General features: G+C 39.7%; 1 protein-coding gene across 1 annotated transcript in view; it reads left to right on the forward strand.

The window, feature by feature from the left end:
• The first annotated feature begins 2,879 nt into the window (after nucleotides 1-2,879).
• The window catches only part of PRKAR2B (protein kinase cAMP-dependent type II regulatory subunit beta), a 106,420-nt gene continuing 91,771 nt past the window's right edge, over nucleotides 2,880-17,528 (forward strand). The window contains exon 1 of the mRNA XM_061165240.1: nucleotides 2,880-3,326. Coding sequence (XP_061021223.1) covers nucleotides 3,020-3,326 — 307 coding nt within the window. The 5' untranslated portion in view covers nucleotides 2,880-3,019. The remainder of the gene's footprint in view (nucleotides 3,327-17,528) is intronic.

Below are 17,528 nucleotides of genomic sequence, written 5' to 3' on the forward strand. Positions count from 1 at the left end.
ACCATGCCTCACACAGTAAAACTACAAGGAAGAATAATGGCATGTTGAAACTGTCAGGCGAGTGTATGCTCCTTAGTTCTGTCTCGTCACAACAAAGATTTGGAGTGACGGACATTAAAGCCCCCTTCGGCATGTCACAGCTCTCGGGTCTCATACAGACCGTGTTATAACTCTAAGATAAATCAGCATTACAACTCAGTGTTACAGCTCTATTTTATTTAGATAATATCAGGAAAATCCATCCTTGAGGCGTGAGGGCATGTTGACCCAAAGACACGAAGAGAAGAGCGACCCAGCGTGCAGGAGAGAGAGCGAGAGCTAGCTTTGGCTCCTCTTTTTATATGTTTTTCTCTTCCTGGGCCTGTCCTATGTAAATTGGGCCAGCCAGGAGTGCTGTTTGTTTTACCTGAGGTCCTCACTCTGGTCCTTGGAGTTTTTATTATGCTCAAAGATATGTGATGGAGCATCACAGGGCTGGCTTCTTCTGTCACTCTGGCTTGACTTCTATCAGAGCAGTCATGAGCCCACCCAGATTCAAGAGGAGGGGAATTAAGGCTTCAGCTCTCGATGGGGTGTCGCAAGACACACTGCTGAGGAGCACACGGAACAGGTGAGGCTTCTGCAGTCACGTTTGGAACGTGCAGTTGGTCACACTACGGGTATGGCCAGTGACCAAGTTCTGGACAAGACGATGTAAGAGGAATGGGTGTGTTTAACCTCCTGGAAGTACTCTTAGATAGGGGATGTGTATGCGCTGAGAGGAGAAGTTCCCTTCTCTTTTTCACTTTCCTCTTGACTGAAATATGGATGAATAGACTGGAGGTAGAGCAGCAATTTGGACAACAAACTGAAGATTACAGAGCAACAAGCTGGAAGGAGGCTCAGTGCCTAATTATCCTAGAACCAGCATGCAAGCCCTGAACCGCTGACATTTACATTACAGAGAAATGAACTTCGGTCTTGTTTAAGTTACTATATTTACCATTTTCTTGTTAATTCTAAAAAAAAATCATAGAGCATAATAAAAACTCTGTTTTCAACTTCTACATTTAAGGTGATTTATTACACAACAATAGTAACTCAGATGCATGGCTATAAGGAAAGCTTGGGAATGGAAAGTCTATAAATGAAGATAGATGATGCAAACTTAATTTACTCAAATTCTTAAATTAAAATTTTAAGTTTAACTTAAAATTTTAATTTAAACTTTAATTTTAATTCTTTACTTAATTTCTTAAAGTACTGGGTCTATAAAGATGATAATGCTTATATGGTCTATATATTTATATGGTTAAAGTTTGACTAATATTGTGGACCATGCAGTGAGGATCATGGTGTTTTATAAAAGCATACTTCTACTTCTTAAAACTCTTATATGGTCTATATAATATTTACATGGTTAAAGTTTGATTAATACTGTGGACCAAGCAGTGAGGATCATGGTTCTTTATAAAAATGTACTTCTTAAAATGCTTGACCCTCATCATCGGAAGCGCCTTACTATATTTAAAAATAAAATTATTATGAGATTAAGAAATGCAAATAAAGAAAATAGTCACTCATGGAGTGACTACAGTTGTATTATAAACAAAGGGTTATTTTCAAAATGTATTTTTATTAAAGGGACTAGTTTGTTACATCTTGATTTCTAGTCTTTGAGGTTTCTGAACCACGTATTTACCGTTTTTTGTGTGTAGATAGAAATCACAATAACTTAACTGAGCTTGCTCTTGAGATATTTCATTTTACAATCATGGTCATGATGAAAAATGAAATATGTTTTTAAACACCATTTAATCGGCAAAAGACATTTGCTAATTCGAAACTGTAAACATTCGCAGAATAAGCCTTGTTTCAAAGTCAAGGACTTCTTGAAAAGCACACATCTCAGATTCTATTTCTCTTTATATTGCACTACGTATTCCTGTTTTTGGAGATATAATTCAAAACCACTCAAAGCAAAAGGGAACGTTTTAAGATAATAACAGTTTAATCAGGCAAAGGTTCTTTTGCTTGAGGGCCATCTGTCCTGACATTGACATTTTATTCAAATTGCTGCACTATCCTCTTTGAAGGCCATCGACTAACTTCTAAGGGCCTCACAACAAATCGGGCATTTGTCTTAACAAGTAGTAACTGCACCAAGTGGACAATGGGATGCTGTCAGTGAAGCAAAACAATAAAACAGGTTGAGTGGAGAAAGGCTGTGTAACACATGGCGAAAGAAAAAGAAAGGTGTCACAAAGATGGGGCATTATTTCTTTGTCCAAAAGAACCAGTACTACACGACTTTAAACAAAAGACATCACCCGCACGCACGTATTACTACAACTAGATTCTCGGAGGAAAAGAAAATGACGCTAACAAGGTGGAGGCCCAAGTTTCAGGGCAAATCGCGTGGCACCAGCTCTGCTTGGACTCGGGGTGGTGAAAGAGGCGTGGGAATTCGGCCGAGTGGCCGGTCCTCGCCGGGGCGTGCGGACAGGTGGACTACCGGGCGCGCCTGGGCCCGGGGGTGACCCGGGGAGGGCCGAGTTGGGGGTGTGGGGGGACCCGCCCCGGCCGCGCCCCCTAGGAGAGTGCCCTGGCGCCGGCCTGCGTGGCGCCTTCAGCCCCTCAGCAGTGCAAGTGGCGGGTGCTCGGCGCCCGCCGGCAGGGTTGCCATGGTTTCCGCGGGTCACGTGGGGGCGCGCGGAGCCCCCTCCCGCGTGCAGCGGCGGGGCGGGGGCGGGGCGGCCCGGGCGGGGGAGAGGAGCGGCCGCGGCGGGAGCGGGAGGAGCCGGAGATGCTGCCAGCCCTCCCGGGGCCGAGCTCGCTCAGCCGCCGCCGCCGCACCGAGCAGCCGCGCGCCGGGAGCCGCGGGCCAGGCCAGCCTGGCTGCCGGGGCCCAGTGCGCCGCGCTCGCAGCCGGTAGCCCCTCCAGCGCCCGTCTGCGCTCGCTGGGCCGCCGCTGGGCCCGAGGCCGGTTCAGCGAGGGGGCGAGGGCGGCGCCCGGGCGCCCGCCGGCAGGGGAGGCAGGATGAGCATCGAGATCCCGGCGGGACTGACGGAGCTGCTGCAGGGCTTCACCGTGGAGGTGCTGAGGCACCAGCCCGCGGACCTGCTGGAGTTCGCGCTGCAGCACTTCACGCGCCTGCAGGAGGAGAACGAGCGCAAAGGCGCCGCGCGCTTCGGCCACGAAGGCAGGACCTGGGGGGACGCGGGCGCCGCCGGCGGGGGCGGCACCCCCAGCAAGGGGGTCAACTTCGCCGAGGAGCCCAGGCACAGCGATTCGGAGAACGGCGAGGAGGAGGAGGAAGAGGCCGCGGATGCAGGGGCGTTCAACGGTGAGGACCGGATCCCCCGCGTGGGCCCACACCCCCGCCGCTCCCCCCGGTGCTTAGATCCCGGAGCTACGCCCACCCACCTCTCCCCGCCTTCCCTACCTTCCAGTCGCGCCCACCCCTCAGCTCCATTTCTGTCTCTTCCACTCGCCCACTTTCTTCCTCCGCGCTCCCGTCGTGCCCTCCTCCGTGTTCCCTCCTCGGGAGGTGGGGAGCCGAAAGGTGAGGCGTCTCTGCCCACTCGCCCCACTCTCTTCCTGGGCTCGGAGGCAGAGGCCGGTAGGTTTGGAGTGGGCATCTGAGAAACGACTTTCGCTGGGGTTGCATAAATGAAAGTGGCCCATTTGGCATCCTCTTTCAGCCCGTATGTGTATTAGTGGACTGTCCAAAACGAAGGGGCGGAGGGGTGGTCAGTCGCATTGGCTTCACTCTTGTTAGGATGGCAGATTCACTAAAAGGAGCGTGAAATTGGACTCGCGGGGCAGAATAGAATTTATGGTGATAGCTTTGGCATTCTTGGAAACAAGAGTCATCTATTATTTTCCAATTTACCGATAGCGTGTTGTATTCTTTTGGGACACACAACAAAGGATCCTGTTTAGCCTGCAATCCAAGGGGTCTTTGGAATGAGGAAACGGGCTAATGGTTTGATTTAAAACAAATTTTGGATGATTTGATGCCTTAACAACAACAAAAACCTGTGGGAAAAACACTGTAGGAAGTTCTGAAAGCTTGTTGGTTGTCTTTAGAATGAAAAGCAGTGAGTAATTGTAAGGACTGTGCCAGACACTGAAGCTGGAAAGAATGAATGGGAAAGAAAAGGGGGTTTTCTCCAGTAGCTGCTCCTGGCAGGTCCCACCCCTCCTGCTTATAACCCTCTTTCCCTGACACACGCAGACACGCTTACACACTAACAGCCTCCTGCATTTACACAGCATGCCTAAATCTCATCTTTGTGGCATCCCAAGCTAAAATACCTGGGTGTGCAAATGTGCAAGTGCTTTTTCTTTGTGGTATAAGACAAACGTGCTTTCAGCATCACACCAGCTTTTATTTATTTACACTACTCGTGGTTTGGGTGTCCACAGTGCGTTTCATATTTTAAAGTGTCATTTCTTTGTGTACGTTTCTAGGAAGGTGTTTCTTTTCTTTGCAAAATTGTTGAAGTGTGTTATAAAATTAAGGTATTTTTAGCTTATCTGAAGCAGTCACAGAAAGCCCTGGAAATTACTGCTCTCTGAAGATAAAATGGAATATTGTTACTTTAAAAATTTTTATTTTGGACTTTGTAATGTTTCCAGAGGTAGGATAATCATAGTCTTCATTTTGCACAAAAACTTAATTGAATGCTTTTCTTCTTAGAAATGGCATGAGAAGGAAAGAGTGCAGATTTTAAGCAGACAGGCAGGAGAAGCCACTGATGAATGACACAAAGGGTAGAGACATCTAATACCTCTTTTATGCTTGAGACACACATCCACACACGAGTACATCCACATGCACATGGACACACACAAAGAAAACAAAAAGGACTAGTTTTCCAGACTGGAGAAAACCAAAGGCTAAGGGACTTGGTAAAGAGCCTGTATTTGTTCAGTGCAATATATTGTTAGTATAACTAAAATATTTTGCTTTTGTAATGTTTTGAAGTACTTTGCGTTTATAATTTTGTTTTCTCTTTAAAACAATGTAGACCGTACACAGAACAGATTTTATTTCCACTTAACGATGAAGAAATAAGCCGTTACCTTCTGAAAAGTAGGGATCATTAGTATGGTTTTATAGTCTCCAAAGTACTTTTATTGTAAAAATTACTCAGTGTCAGTTTTACTAAATACTAGTTAACCAACTGCCCAATTTATTCCCCATTCCTACCTCCCGATACCCCCTGAGACTTTTGTGACTGCAACCAATTTGGTCATTATCCAGTGCACACATATGTGTCTGTGTATAACAGAAACTTTGGCAATGGTGCTTCCCTTTTCTAGGTGCAGTGAAAAATATATATTTAGAGTAATCTCTATTCTAATCATTTCTCAATTTTTTTAAAGTAATTTGTGTTGAGACCCCCAATTTAAAGAGAGCTCTAGACTACCACTGGGTTGGCAAACTTTTTTGTAAAGGGTCAATATTTCAGGCTTTGTGAGCAACGTAGTCTCCATCGCATATTCCTCTTTTTTTAAAAAAAAAAACACAACAGTCCTTTAAACATGTATCCCCTCTGTACAAAACTGGCCACAGACCAAGGCCATAGTCTGTCAACCCTTGGTCAGAGGAGGAAAAAAGTCAAAATAATACTCTTGGGAAGAGGGAGGGAAACAAGGGGAATGAGCCTATCAGTTTAATGCCTAAGTCTAAAAAAGTGCTGAAATATTAAAAAAACACCTGATACTGGGAAATCCTCATGACATAGTAAAGAATAAGAAAAGTACTAAAGAATGGGGAAAGTACTAGAAGACAAGTCTTAATTTACTGAAACATAGCACAAGATGAAAAGGATAAGTCATTCTTAAATTTTAGTATATCTCTCAAGGAAGTTTGATTCTGAAATGAGTATTACCTGGTACTACGCTTTTGGAGCTGTTTTGAATAGGTTGGGGTGGACTTGGGATCTTTTTTTATCAGGTGATATCTACTGTTCCCTGACCGTACTTTGAGAAAGATTGGTCAACAGATAATGATGATTGTAACATCACTTTCTCTTATTAACAGTTAAAAAATAGCTGCCATTTATTGAGATTGTGTGCTAGGCACTATCTAAATGCCTGGACTCGTTATCCCAGCTTTCTAAGATGAGACTGACAGTTGTTGAGTGTTTCACAGCTGGTAGGCTGCAGAGGTTGTAAGAGCGGTGGGCCTGGCGCCATGCCTGTGCTCTCAAGTCCTGGGTTTTATCTCTGGAAAGGGGGTGGGCCTGGCATCCCTTGAGCATCCCTTTTATGTCAAGCTCTGCTTGAGGCCCTTAATATGTTTTGTCTTTAAGGTTTAGAAAAATAAACTTGTCCAAGGTCACACACAGGACTAGTGAGGAGTAGAGCCTGGTTTCTTACTCACATCTGTCTGACCTAAGATCATCAGAGGTCTCTCCCTTAATGAAATTTGTCCAGCTGGCTGAATCAGAGGTCAGGTGTTCCTGGCTTTTTTTTTTTTCCAGTGATGGTGATGAATTTGCATTGATGAATTCATACCTACTCTCACGAATCCCTTAGGACAAGTGATAGATTTGTGAGAGGTTGTTCAAAAAGGCAAGTTTTTCACCATGAAGCTGGTTGCCATTGACTCCCCCAGAGAGATCAAGCTGTGACCTTGAACTCATAGTGTGGTGGTTGAATCAAGCAAGTGAACCAGCATTTGGGACCGTGGCCAAAAGTCTGATGGGTGAAGGTGATTTTTACTTCTCTTCTCCATTTCCAAAGGATTTTTCCTCTGCTGATTGCTTTCTTGTTCCCCTCCTATTCTTTTCTAAGTTTATCACTTCTGATGTTTACTTCCAACTTGTTGTCAATTCTTGTTAAAAGGGCAACCTTTAGGTGTTAGAATGATAGTGGCATATTGTGATCCCCTTTCTGGGAACTCTTAAAGTCCTGAGAAAAGCTATAATTGAGACTCTGCCTCCCTCTTCCCCATCCTACAGAAATCAAATGAAACTTGACATGTCTCTTCTGCAAGGGCCATGTCCCCAGGCTTGGAATTATTAGGAGGGTTGCAGTAAGCCAAAAAGTTGGATCAGTTCCAATTTGGAGTGAAATCTGTGGCAATTAATGCAGGCATCATTGGGAGATCTTTTGTTGCTCAATTATTTCTTAAGTGAAATAGCTCAAATTACAAAATGAAGTAAATAAAATTGACAAGTGCTGCTCAGTCATGTCCAACTCTTTGCAACCCCATGGACTATAGCCCGCCAGGCTCCTCTGTCCGTGGAATTATCACAACAGGAATGCTAGAGTGGGTTACCATTTCCTTCTCCAAAATTGACAAGTAGTTGGAAACAAATTACACATGGGCCCATGAAGAGGAATCAAACTGGAAGAAAAATAGACTAATGTAAAATATGGAAGAACTAATATACTAAATTATGGAAGGCAAAGATCTCAAGGTCAGGTTAATTTACAGGGCAGAACTATAGAACCATGGCTTATAAGCTTGGATGTCAAAGGTATATAAATAGAAATTTACCATGTGAAATCTGTGACTTAATCCTCTTAACTCTGATTTATGTCAAATCTTTTAGGAGAACTTTATCTACCTTTACATTTTTACAATTTAAGGGGATTGTGTAGAGTTTACCAGAGATCTTGAAAATTATGCAAAATATTGGAAAGTTGGGGCTTATGGTGAGAGATTAAGGGAACAAAGGTACATAGCATGAGAGGAAATGGTTGAAAGAGCTAAGAATAGCATGCATGTGTCTGAAAATTTTTCTTAAGAGGATTAAGAGCAAATGTTCTTCATCTCTATTAAATACAGAATTGGAAGAGCTAAGCTTTGTTGTAATTTGAAGAATAAAAGTCAGAAATTCATCTGTCTGGAATGACGTGTGTGGTCTTCTTATAAAATGAGATGACAAAGCAATGAGGTTAATAGATTGACTTCCTAAGAATCTGCTGTGAAAAAGTTCTTAACCTTGTTCATACTGGAAGTAAAAAAAACATGTTGACATTCATGGCCTGACTGACGGTAGGAAATTGTAGAGAGGAATTAGAGCTTTAAAGGAGAGTTGCTTTGGTTGATTTTTTTAGGTTCACTCGTGTGAGCTCTTTTTTAAGAACTTGCTCTGTGGAGGGCTCCTGGAGACTGTTGTGAGACAAAGCAGCCAATCCTTAGTCTCCTACTTCATGTAGCCATCAGCATACAGCTAAAGAAAGAAATTTATTTTAGTCATGGTACTTGTGCAATGGATTGAAAGTTAAAATATTGCTTTAGTATACAGTCAACCTCTTAAATCCATTTAATCAGCTTGAAAAGCATTCATGGAAGTTGATTTTGGAGGGTTAACTTGCAACTTAGGCAATGTCTATTTTTTTTTTTTTTTAATGTATGAAATTATGTGCTCAGCATGTTGACATGTCGTAATAATAGTACTTGCTTTGTGAAGTTTTAATGAGGATAAATGGAGTAATATTTGCAAGGCCCTTAGGATACTGTACCCAACAAGCATCGGTTACCTGTTAAACAAATAATCTCATTTACAAGAGGTCTTCCAGAAGTATTTTCTTCACAATGAGGCTTTCATTGTTTGGTGGCGATGAATCTAACGTTTGCACTTTTTTTTTTTTTTTTTTATCGTTTGCACTTTTTACACAGATGAAATAGGAAATGAGCTAGCTGGGCAGTTTCTCTTAGGATTTAACGTGAAGTTATGTTGCATAGTAATAAAACCCACATCCTTTCAACTCATAATTTGTAGCTAAGCACTCTAGGATTTTGTAGTTAATGAGACATTTCTGGTCTTTGGCTATTGGAAATTTATATAGTAGTTTTAAATCCTCCTCCTGAAATGGATTACATCATTCATGACAATGGCTGAAATATTAAAGCCATTATTTTAGTTAGGAGCTTAAAACAACATTAGAGAAGATTTTTTAAAAAATATTTTGTGTTAAAGATGGCAATTATAATTTTTCAAAGAACAGTTAAGAACATTATTCATTTTAATAGTAGCATTAAATGGATTACTTTAGGGATTGAAATTGGGAAATCAAAGGATTTTGGGTGTCCTTTCTCAAACTTTATCCATCTATTGCTTTAGACTTGGGAAAAGGGAGGGAGAAGCAAGGGGAGGGGTGGGAAAAGAGAGAGGAGGAGGGAGAGGAGTAAAATCAGTTGCAACTTGTGAAGGGTTCTTTGAGAAACTGATAGCTTTTCTTAAGCAGTGGCATAGAATAAAAGCATCTCAACAAAAACTGAAGCATTGGATACTTTCATATGTTTACCTACCTATCTTAAAGATCAAACTGTAGCTATTATTTAACTTAAGACTGTTACAAGCTTTCCATTTGAAGGTTTGTAAGCTTTCCATTTGCGTTTGTACATAAAGTGATATATTGTGTCTGGGTGGCGCAGAGTAAATATTTAATGGTTATTCATTGTTGCAAATCTCATTCCCTGGATTCCAGTAAATTTCCAGCTGTCAAAGTTATGTCCATAGCTGTGTCAAAAAAAAAAAAAAAATTGTATATCTTTTTCAACCATGTGGATACTAAGAAAATATCTTTGAAATTGTCAAGGAGGAATTTATTTGTGATCCCTTAAAAAGAGAAATCTTAATGAGAGTAGTAGGTACAGAGAAAGCCTGTGGTGGAAGTAGGGGTTGATGGAATATTTGAGCTGAGGGATTCAGCGAAGGTGTTTGAGTTGACTGACCTCGGGGTCTGCCTTAGCGGTGTTCAGAGTCAAAGAGTAAAGGGGCTGAGACCTGGGACAGCCCTTGAGGAGAAAGAACATGTATGAGTTTAGAGGTAGGATCCCCTGCTCATTCACCCACTGCAGACATATTTGTTGAAAGCCAACTCCCTTTTTTTTTTTTTTTTTTTTTTTGAGAAAAAAGAAGTAATTATTCTTTTAAGTTTACTATCTCTAGACTCCTTAAGAGACAATCCTTTTGTCACAGACTGTCTCATAGATAGAATATGTTGTCTATATAACATTTAACAGATGGAGCCGCTGAGAGCCAGAGACGTTCCTTGCCCAGATTTAGTCCGTTTTGGTCTTTTTGTTCATAGAATTATCACTTAACATTTTGTGTGCTATTGATATTAACTTACATACTATAAATCCTTTCTGTCTTCCATCAGGGTGATAGATAAGGTCTAAAAGGCCAGGTTAACAAGAAATACTTGAGTACTTTTCCCTTCAGAGTCACCATTTTTTTTTCTCTTTGATTTTTTCATTGCAGTGAAATTTAATATTAGATTTTATTTTTGTATCAATTGCTTAAGGAGAGGCAATGGAAAAGAAAAAAGAGTGCAGTGACTTTTCTGAGTTGGATGAGTTGTTGTCATCGTGTTCTTGGTCCTGTTCTTGTCCTTCCAGCCTTATCCTTACTACTTAGTTGTGATTGAGATGGTCCTGGTTGCAAAACCCCATACGAAAACTTCACTGCAATACTGATTATTATCTTTATTTTATGGGAGCAAGTTTTTGTGTTTCGGAAATTCAAAATGACTCAGACTGTTCCATTATGTAATTATTTTGTGGAAAGAATTTGAGCTCAAATTTTCAGGTCATGGCTTACATGAAAACAACAATCTAAAAAAATCAGAAATATAAACACAGTTGGTGTAACATTTATAAATGTTTCAGCAATAGGCTTTGCCATGTGTAGCTTAGTATGTTTGGAAGCTAAAAAAATTAAAAAATCATTCCAGTTGCTGCTGTTTAAAAATGTTTCTGTATTTAAAAAAAAAAGACAAAAGGTCAAAATATAAACACATGTTCCACATAAAAGTGAAGCCAAAAAGATATACTGTATACAGTGATTCCGGTATCCGTTTGGCTGGGGACTGACACTGTTTAATTTACATTAGCTGTTCCAAGATAGAATAGTTCATGGGAGTTTTACTGAGGGGATTTTTTTTTTTTTTTTTGGATAAAAAAGAAGGAAAAACTTCCATTTGTTTAAATACGTTTTAGTTAGACTCAAAAAGCATCTTTCCAAAAGGTTCTTAATTGAAACATGACTCAGCTGTTTCATTTCAGTTGCTATAGAAAGCTAGTGTCTGTTAAATGATATTCTTTTTATTTAATCATTGTTAACATTTTCGGCTACTTAACTGCCAGGCCCTGAATAAGGCTATTATACATATCATTGAGCCCTCCCCAGAGTGAGTGGTAGAGTCAGGATTCGAACCTGACAGTCTTAAGTTCAAAGCCCATCTGCTTGACCACACACTTCGGTGTTAGTAACTCTTGCAGCAATAACATGGCTGAAAAGAACCACAGATCAAAAAGTAAGCCACCTACTTTTCCCTCTAAAAATTTAGTCTAGCTCAGCACTGATCTGGCCCTTTTACAATTTGCTTTTTCTCTCTGTTCAAATTAGCACTCCGTATACTTTTCTTACATCAGCTTTATTTTATTTTATTTTGCTGTGCTCTGCGGCTTGTGGGATCTTAGTCCCTCAACCAGGGATCAAACCCAGGCGTTCAGCAGCGAAAGCGCAAAGTCCTAACTGGGACTTTGCCATCGGGGAAGCCCCAGTACTTGGTGGACTTTCCAAAATCAATAAAATATTTATTTTTAGAAATGAACACCTCATATACTGAGCTGTTTAATTATCAATTTTTTTTTTATTATGTACCCTCATTAGCAAAATTGCTAATGAGGGAACATAATGAGTATACACATCCCAAGTATGTCTTTATAAATGTGCATGTACCAGTATATTAACTTACTATGTATATGAGAAAGCATTGTTGTTGTTGTTGTTGACTCTTTTGCAACCCCGTCGACTTTAGCCCACCAGGCTTCTCTGTCCATTGGATTTCCCAGGCAGGATAACTGGAGTAGGTTGCTATTTCCTTCTCCAGGGGATCTTCCAAGTCCAGGGATTGAACCTGTGTCTTCTGCATTGCAGGCAGATTCTTTACCACTGAGCCGTCAGGGGAGTCCCATGAGAAAGCATTCTACAATATAAATTTTGAAAGGGAGAAGTAAAAAGTCATTGTAAACAAGTTCTAATTTTTTCCTACACCCTTAAAGACTGCCTTATACTCTGCTTTGGGGTGCATGACCCCATTTTGGAGACCACAATCCTAACAATTCAACTAAACTGTTACTCTATTAATATATAAGCTGGCTGTAATAAACTTTGGCTTCCTCTTTTAAGCTCCTGAATTATAGGGTCCTAGTGTGTGTGTGTGTGTCTTTTTTAAATAGACATTCATTAGGTAAGCTAATTGTTTAACTCAACCGAAGTTTGGCAGAATAAAGAGGAGAATTCTATCTTATAAAGAGGAAATAAAATCACACTGCCTGACAGATAAGATCCAGGCTTTTTCTTTTAAATTTGTATTCCTATCTGTACCTTGAACTCCACCTAGATTATAGAGTACTAAGGTTCTTGGTACACATTTTGTGGATGTGACATACAGAATCATACCATGTTATAGGTGTTTAGTTAAGAATGACTAAGTCATGGAAATGCTGTCTGAGTTAGAAGAAAATTTAAAGTTCAAAATATTTTAAAAGATTAGGACCAGGCAACACCCTAAGGAGAAAAAAAGTTAAAAATAAAATAGTTTAAAAGAAACACAGTTACATGGGGTATAGTGGTAAAGAACCTGCTTGACTGTGCAGGAGACACAAGAGACATGGGTGCAATCCCTGGGTCAGGAAGATGTCCTGGAGGAAGCCATGGCAACCCACTCCAGTATTCTTGCCTGGAGAATCCCATGGACAGAAGAGCCTGGCAGGCTACAGTCCATAGGGTCGCAAAGAGTCGGACAAGACTTAAGCTACTTAGCATGCATGCATGCACACCCGCACAGGGTCTCTCAGGAAAGCAGTCTCTGGAGAGGACAGTTGTTTAGAAGGGAGACTCTTCACTGTCTCCCTTTTTGTAACTTTTGATAAAAAGCTTATCATATACTTGTATTACCTATTAAGTACATTTTAAGTGAAAAAAGGCATGAAAGAAAGTCGATTCGTTTGTAAACAGCCCTTGAGTAGTAGATAAAATGCTGTAGAGGCATATAGTGTGGTTCAAAATTAATGTAGTCAAATATTCTTGCCTGAATTATTCTCTCGGTCCTAGATACCCAGTCCTCTTTCCTTAGCTTTCTGCCAAATCCCAGTTTTTCTCCAAAGGTTAGCTTCATTTCATGCTTCCAAAATATCCTTACAAAATTCTCTGGTTGACATGAATGGTGTCAAAATGGCAGGAAGAAAGCTCGGTGGCTGTCAGATGTGCTCGGCATAGGCAAGCAGGGGTATGCAGTAATAAGCTCCTTCCCTCCTAGACTTTCCTGTGTGCATCTCACTTTGCTTGCATTAGGTAGCCAAATACATCTTAATTAACCTCAAGTTGAATACTGAATGTCTAATAATAGTAAATGTCTGCAAGCATGTATTTCTGAAGTGATCGAAACCTTCTTGGGCATGTGAATATTTAAAATAGCCTCTTGATAATCCTTTATATTTTAAACATTTTAAAGTGTTTTCATGAAATGTAAAAGCCTTTGCTAGTCTTCAGTTTCGTAGGTTTAAACTTCATTATATTAAACAAAATAAGGCGGCATTATATTTTGGTCTGGTATTTGATCATTCTGCAAAATGCAAAGAACACAAGCATACAGACTTGTCTTGCAGCTGAGAATTGCATATTCTCACTGAGTAGACGTTCTGATCTCTCTACACTTACCATGTCGCCGCTTCTGCTTCTGTGAGCCCTGCGTTACATCTCAAATGCATCTGTTGCTCTGAACCTGCTTTGTCCTTTTTCCTCTCCAGCTTCCCTCATTCCTACCACCTTGAAAGACGCTGCCTTCGTCCCTTTATTATGAGAATCCTGCTCACCCCCCAGGGCTGACTTGCTCTTTGGAACCCTCCAGTTTTAGCTGTAGTTCCAGCACAGACCTCCCCTCTCCTTAAGATTTGATGTATCTACCTGCTTACCAGCCACCTCTGCTTGCATATTCTTCAGGCCACTCAAATAATTTTGCCCTAAACTGAATGTGTTACCGTCATCTCCCTCAATTATTATTCCTTCCACTTTTCCCCTCCACTGATTTGATAAACATGGTCAGTCGAGCACCTTTCCTCTGTCTCATACTTGTTAAGCCTGGGAGTTTATGGAAAACAGATTGCTTTTAGTGCTGAAAATTTTTAAAGCAATGCTGAAAAATCAGAAACAGTGAAAACTTTTTAAAAATATGCCCTGGACTTGGCATAAGTTCTGGGTTTGAATCTTGATTCTGCCATTTTTAACTTTTGGAACCTTGAGCAAGTTACTTTACCACCTATGCCTCAGTTTCCTCATCTGTGAAATGGGAATTATGACAGTACTTACCTCAGAGGGTTAAATGAATTAACAGTGTCTGACGTATATATGCCTTATATATGGGTTTGTTAAAAAATAAGGAAGGAAGGAAAGGCAAGTTTCAGAAGTCAGAACACGACAGTTTTTAAAAATGAAGTTTGAACACAGGGAGCTCAAGCTGGTGCTCTGTGATGACCTAGGTGGGTAGGGTGGGGGGTGGGAGGGGGGCTCAAGAGGGAGGGGGTATATGTACACTTAGGGCTGATTCACATTTTTGTATAGCAGAAACCAACACAACATTGTAAAGCAGTTATCCTTCAATTAAAAATAAATTTTAAAAAATGAAGCTTGATTGAGAATGTAAGACACTGGAGATGACTTTCAAGTCAGCATAAGTGTTAATCACTCAGTCGTGCCTGACTCTGCAACCGCACGGACTGCAGCCCACCAGCCTCCTCCGTCCATGAGATTTTCCAAGCAAGGATGCTGGAGCGGGCTGCCATGTCCTTCTCCAAGGGATCTTCCCAACCCAGGGATCGAACCTGGGTCTCCTGCACTGCAGGCAGATTCTTTACCAACTGAGCTACAAGGGAAGCCCTTGAAGTCAGCATAGTAATAGTAATTAAAGAAAAAGTTATGAATGAAAAGTATAAAACTAAAGTTTTTAGATCTTTCAGCTAAGTGTTTCAAACTTTAAAACCCCTTGCTCTTTTAAATCTCAAGTCCTCCTTTAATTCTATTTGAAATGCAAGGTAAATAGTCTGACTTGAAAAAAAATAAGGGAAAAAAAGCAATGGGATAAAGCTTCGCTTTGTTTTCACACCGTCTCCTTTCTTGAGAATCAGTGTTTAACTGGTAGAATAAATATATTTGTGTGTGTAAAATCTCCCAGTTTACGGTTTTATTCAAGTTTTAATAAGTCATTTTAAAACAACTTGGGAAAGAGTAGGTAGGGTTATTGATAATAGGTACTTTATTTAAATGAGGCAGATGCTTATAGTAAAAACATGAATGTGTGCCTGAAATATAAATTGGAAAAATTGGTTGCATTAAATTGACAGCTTGTTGCCATTTCCTCATGTCATAATATTTATGAAAGAAAGCTTATGGTGGGACAAACTTTTATACCTAAGTTTTATGTTAGAATGATTTCATTCTGAAAACCCATCGTTCTGTACTTGCTCCAATACAAATTACTATCTTAATAGATTTTTAGAAAGAAAAAGGCAATTCTTTTGGATCTTTGTTTTTACATGGAGTTTTTCACAGGTCTTTGATATCTTATTTGACTGTCATTAACAACAGTTTACCCACTAAGCAATATTAGGATCTTTGATTCCTAATAATTCCTTAAAAAGAATTCAAAAGATATTTTAGTGCTCAAATTTTAAGAAAAACTCATTTGTAAAAGGATATTTTGTGAAATATATTTTAGGAGCACGTTTAGCATTGAAAGAGTACAAAGCTTCAGTTATGCAAGATGAATGAATTCTGGGAATCTAAGTATAAAGCAGGGTGACAGTTACCAGTCCGGTACTGGATGCCTGAAATTTGCTGAGAGAGTTGATCTTAATTAAAATCTTCACACATACAGAATGGTGACTATATAGAGGCGATAGTTAAATTGTCTAGCTTCATTGTGGTGATGTTTTTCACAGTGTATACATAGTTTTTATATGTCAAAGGTAACAAAGTAAAAAAAAATGCAATGTAAACTAATCTGGTTGGACTGAGAGTATTGAGAGATTTTTATCTCCAAAACCAAGTAGAGCAGAAATTTTCTTTCTCTCTCTCATTCTCTCTTTCTTTCTCTTTTTTTAAATTATGAGGTGTTTCCAATATACAAAAACGAATACCCATATAAACCATCCCCTGACTCTAACAGATTCTAACATTTTAACCCTTCAGATTTTTTTTTTTATTTTAAGAAAATAATTATACATACAGTAGGAGTCTCCTTGCATGTCCCTCTCTTATCCCATTCTCTTAACTTCCTTCTCCATACATAACCACCACTATGATGAACTTGGTGTCTATATTTCCTATTTTTGTTTTTGTACTGTTCCTACAAAGGCATCTATTTGTAGATTAGGAATAATGCTATTTTGCATATATTCAAAGTTTGTATAATTGTGCCACTTATAAAAGTTTCATTTATGTAAATTATCATCCTTCAGCTTGTTTTTGAGAACAGTGTTTGAGATGATATTACATTGATTCATGTAGCCCTTGTTTACTTCTTTTAAACTGTTAGTATACCCTTATGTAAATAGACAGTTTATCCATTCTTTGATAAATATTTTGCTTGTTTCTAATTATTTGTCATTACAGTGCTGTGATGAGCATAATGTGTGTGTGCATGTATGTGTATTATGCAAATGTACTTGAGTTTTTTAAAGTGTGGGGACCCCTGGAGGACCATTCCTCTCCTATTCCTTGACCTTTTCAGGGAGTCTATGGATTGAAAATAACAATAATAATATATAATAAGTTCTTTGCCCTCCCCCTCATTCTCTCATAAGTATATAGTGGAATTTTCCAGAGGGTGCATAATGTATGCTATTGCAGCAGACTGAGTGAAGAAGTAGATACGAGAACCCAACTGTCTTCTATTATGCCAGATTTGTAAAAAATGTAAAATAGTCATTATTTTTATTAATTTTTTTGTTTTGGAGAATGTATTTTCCATAAGAATATGTTGTTTATAATAATGTGTGGTTGTCTTACTGTTCATTTTTCAGTGAAATAATTTTAAAACAATTCTAATTTCTTATACAATATATATTCATGACTATCACCCATGTAAACAAATAATTTTTAAGAAAGTAAAGAGATTTTGAGACTGAAGTTCAAGGATTGCTGCTCCAGGTTATGTATCTAAGTGTAGAAAGGCTGGTTGGAGGGAACACCCGGCTTTCACTGTACCTCATTTTGCCTTATTTGCTCTGCAAAGCTATTATCCAGTTTTCACCCTCAGCAGTTGTGTAAGAATTTCTAGTTCTGCACATTCAAGCTACCATTTAATGTTGTCGGATTTTAAGCAGCTTTGCCAATAGGATGGATGTTACCTCGTGATCTCGTGAATTGAATTTGCTTTTCCTTGATTACTGTTGATCTTGAACATCTTTTTTATGTTCACTGATCATATTTGTAGTTCATTTTCTGTGAAAAATATTTTTTATTGCCATTTTTTCCTATCTGACTGTGTTGTTCTTACTGATTTGTAC

The sequence above is a fragment of the Dama dama genome, chromosome 18, assembly GCF_033118175.1.
Source record: "Dama dama isolate Ldn47 chromosome 18, ASM3311817v1, whole genome shotgun sequence".
In the NCBI taxonomy this organism is placed as follows: domain Eukaryota; kingdom Metazoa; phylum Chordata; class Mammalia; order Artiodactyla; family Cervidae; genus Dama; species Dama dama.